Consider the following 4,216-nt stretch of genomic DNA (forward strand, 5'->3'; position numbering starts at 1 on the left):
TGCTGTGAACATTTCAACTCCACAAAGCCACAATTTTTAAACCTTTTCAGCTTCTTTTTTATCCGAATCCCTTTTAAAGTTTCTTTGCAATGTAACATCTGCTGCATCTGTTGAATAATTCAGTGCGAAATGCGTCTAATCCCAAGCAAGACGACAGAAACGTGGGAATCTGGGAAATCTCTCTCTACAGTTTTTAAAGGAACAGTTCACCCAAAATTTGCTAAAAATTAACACACCCTCAGGTAGATGAGTTTGTTTCTTCACTGAGAAATGTAGCATTACATCACTTGTTCACCAATGGATCCTCTGCAGTGAATGGGTGCCGTCAGAATGAGAGTCCAAATAGCTGATAAAAACATCAAAATTATCCACAAGTAACTGGAGGAAGTGTTATGGAATATGGACTCGAATTTTAGCCGGATACAACAGTTTGAAATTAAAACACCTTGATGATTTTTATATTTTTTTTTATTACAAACACGCAGCTTTTTTAACTGATAGACTGGAGTCGTGTTGGGATTATTGTGATGTTTTTGAATGCTACATTTCTCCAAATTTGTTCCGATGAGGAAACATCTGCATCTTGGATGGCCTGAGGGTGAGTAAATTTTTTGTAAATTTGCATTTTTGGGTGAATTATTCCTTTAAGCAGGTTTGGATCACCAGGGTAAAAAACTGTCGTATGTATTTTGAGGAATATGGATGCAAGGGGAATTAAACGACAACTTGGCCACATAAAGAAAAAATAAAAGAAAGACATTTGGCAGATTTGAGAATTTCTTCTCCACTACGTTGTGCAGCCAGATGATTTGGAGAAAACGGAAGCCGAAGATCTCCGTACCCAGATCTGAGTTGGGTCATAGGAACGATCTTCTAAGACGAGCGGAAGAAAAAACATCTCTAATTTAGATGCACGTCTTTGGAAACAAAGACAAGAACAAGTGCTTCGCTGTTGGATTCGCTTCGAGATATGCAGAGCGTGCCGTAATAATGCCACCGTACCACTACTGGCTCTGACAGGCCTTCAAACCAGTTTTGGAAGTTTAGAAAAGTAACAAAACGTAACAAAAACAGTCAGCCTATCGAGTGCGAGAGTGAAGGTCATGGTTTTTCAGTCAGTGATCCAATCTGCGGAAATAACAAATGAGTTCATATCAATCAATTCAACGATTCAATCGAAATACACAAAAAACAAAGAAATCCAAACTTTGTCCGTTGAGGTATGATTGAAAAGATTGATTGCCTGGACTCTCAGTTTGTACCATTTTGTCTTTCTTGTCTCTTAACTTCATATTTCTTCTCAGGAGACCACACAGTGGCTTGACAGACAGAGACGTGTCCGGAAACCGTCGATCAGCAAGCCGACGACTGGGGCAGAGGCAAGGCACGCTCGTTCTTACGGCCCCCGTTCATGTGAGCGTAAGGCTGGGTCTCGTCAAACGGGCTCCGGAGAACCATCGAGGGCCCGTTTGCCGCAGATGCGGGGAGCGGGTGCTTGTCCGTGGAGCTGGGGGAGGAAGGCGGCGAGGACGGGCCGGCCGGGGTGGAGGAGCCCTGGGACGCAGGGGCGCACTGTTGAGTGGAGGCCAGAGAGGGAGCGAGGGGCTGCAGGCTGGAGGACGGCTCCAGAGGAACGTTCTCCATGGTTCCCACGTTCTCCATGTCCAGCTCTTCTGTGTCCGGAGGTTTGTTCTCCTCGCTGTAGAAGAAGCTTGTCTCCTTGAAACCCACCTCCAGGTCATCCTCGATGCTGCTGATGATCTCCAGGAAGGACGGCCGCATTTTGGGGTTGTACTGCCAGCACATGCGCATCAGTTCAAACCTGAAAGCGCACAAGAGAAGAACAAGAGAAATTCAGCAACATGGTCCTTGAGAAACATGAATTAGTTGCTGTCCTGTCTAAATGACTGACTGATATTTGGCCATTTTTAGATTATCAGCATCAGACGACAGCGTATAAATGCAAGAACGCATTTTGGTTTTAGGACAACTTTGATGAAAGGTTTTGATCCACTTCAAATGTTGACTAGTGTATTTTAGAATTTTTAGGGAATATGTTAAAAAAACAGGAAGTTTTGAGCTGCAATGGCTCATTTTTATTGTTAATTTATATTAAATTTATTTCCAAAAATCTCACCTGGTTTGTGTTATTTGAAAAAAGGTCCCTTTTAAATTTCAAATTTAAATTTGTAATTATTTTAAATCTCTCTCTCTCTCTCTCTCATACCCTTATGCATTTTAATTATCATAATTTTTATAACGTACAATAATTAATGTATTCACTATATGAGTTATAAACTACTTCACATAACCAATTATTAATCATCTTAATCACTCTGGTTTGAGTCGGTTAAAAAAAGTTATTTTCAGTTTTAAATCAAGTTACTATATATATTAATATCAATTTTATTTATTAATTTCAAAATTATTAATAGCAAAATATAATACTTCATAAAATATATTATAATTTACACACTACTTTATATTATGTATTTTAATAATCTAACTTTTTGGTTTTCGTCATTTAAAAAAAAAAATCCTTTTCAATTTTAAATGAATTTTTAAAATAAATGTAAAGTTCTAAATAATATATTTATGGTTTATTAAAATGGCATTACAATTTACATGTATAGACTACTTTATATAATCAATAAATCCATCTTTTTGATTTGTGTCTTTAAAAGACCAAGTCTCTAAATTTAAAATAATATCAGTATACATATTATAAAATGTATTAATGTATTTATTAATTTGTATTAATTTAAAATAGTTCATAATACATTTTTATACTTTAATTTAATGCTGTAAAATCGATTAATCAGAATTAATCGCATCCAAAATAAAAGTTTTTTTCATAATATGTGTGTGTACTGTGTATATTTATATGTATATATAAATACACACATAAATGTATTTAGGAAATATTTACACGTATACATAGTCACATTTAGATATGATTTATATTATATATAAATATATATTAGATATATTTCTTAAATATATAAACGTGTGCGTGTGTATTCATACATACAAATAAATATACACAGTACCCACACATATATTATGTAAACACAAACTTATTTTGGATGCGATTAATCGCGATTAATCGATTTGACAGCACTAAATACTTTATAATTTAATTATAGTCATTACATATAGCCGATTGAATATTGTACTATTTAACATTATTGTCATATATACTGCTACTATAACAAAATGACTCATAAGATCTTGTTCATACCACCTACGCCTTCTTGCCGTAGCACTGAACAACAGGTGGCAGCGTGACGAATCACTAACATAAACATGCATGCTATCAGCGGTTACGTCCTAAACACAGCTGCAGTGAGCTCATGGTGAATACTTGTGACCTCTTTACTGCACAGCAAACACACAACTGTGATGAAATCACACTGCAGAGCTGGAAAGGAGGCCCGAGAGCACCGGCGAAGGGGAACTGCTACAGTTACACGGGGGAAAAAATAAAAGCGTACGATCTTGCTGACACTCGAGCATTCCAGTTCACCATTTTAATTATACACAAACAGGCTAAGAATACCAGAGGAGTCTGCTGAAATAAATACTGGGATCCCTGTGCCAGCTCATGCACTAGTGGAGTAACACACACCATTAGTCTTACAAACACCAGCGCCCAGCTACACACCCACACACAGCTAGCGCAAACATCAGCTGACAGTTACAAATACCCATGCACCACATACACATACAAACACACAGACACACACAGACACACACACACTGGGGCTTTTGGCTCTCCAGCTGTGAGACAGAGAGACTGGACTCACTGCCTTCAGAGCCTCCAGTTTGTTTTTCCTGAATGGCACTAAATGAAGTTTCCATTGATGGGGAGCTTCAGGCTGATTTTAGCACCTCCAGTGTAAAAAGTGCCATATGAACAAGACTAAAGCCTGCAGTAACCTTTGAAAGGACAAAGTATGGATTTTTTCATCAAGATGGTGATACATTGAGTAAAATGCAAGTGAGAAGTTTTTTTTTTAAATTGTATTTAAATATTTTATTTATAGATTTCATGAATTGTATGATGATTACATTACATAAATATAAATTATAACTATAAAAATAACAAAAATTGTGATTAAATTAATGTTAAATTGCAAAGTTGAGTAGCCATAAAGCAAAAAGTATTTTTTTTTAACATTTTAAGGTAAAAATTCTAAATTTAAGTTTTTTTTGG

General features: G+C 36.4%; 1 protein-coding gene across 2 annotated transcripts in view; it reads right to left on the reverse strand.

Annotated features, from left to right (window-relative positions):
• Positions 1-587: 587 nt before the first annotated feature.
• The window catches only part of LOC107674748 (insulin-like growth factor 1 receptor), a 113,729-nt gene continuing 110,100 nt past the window's right edge, over positions 588-4,216 (reverse strand). For both annotated transcript variants that reach the window (XM_016468841.1, XM_016468842.1), the window contains one exon: positions 588-1,822. In XM_016468841.1, coding sequence (XP_016324327.1) covers positions 1,354-1,822 — 469 coding nt within the window. In that variant the 3' untranslated portion in view covers positions 588-1,353. The remainder of the gene's footprint in view (positions 1,823-4,216) is intronic.

The sequence above is a fragment of the Sinocyclocheilus anshuiensis genome, unplaced genomic scaffold, assembly GCF_001515605.1.
Source record: "Sinocyclocheilus anshuiensis isolate Anshui unplaced genomic scaffold, SAMN03320099.WGS_v1.1 scaffold1093, whole genome shotgun sequence".
Lineage (NCBI taxonomy): Eukaryota > Metazoa > Chordata > Actinopteri > Cypriniformes > Cyprinidae > Sinocyclocheilus > Sinocyclocheilus anshuiensis.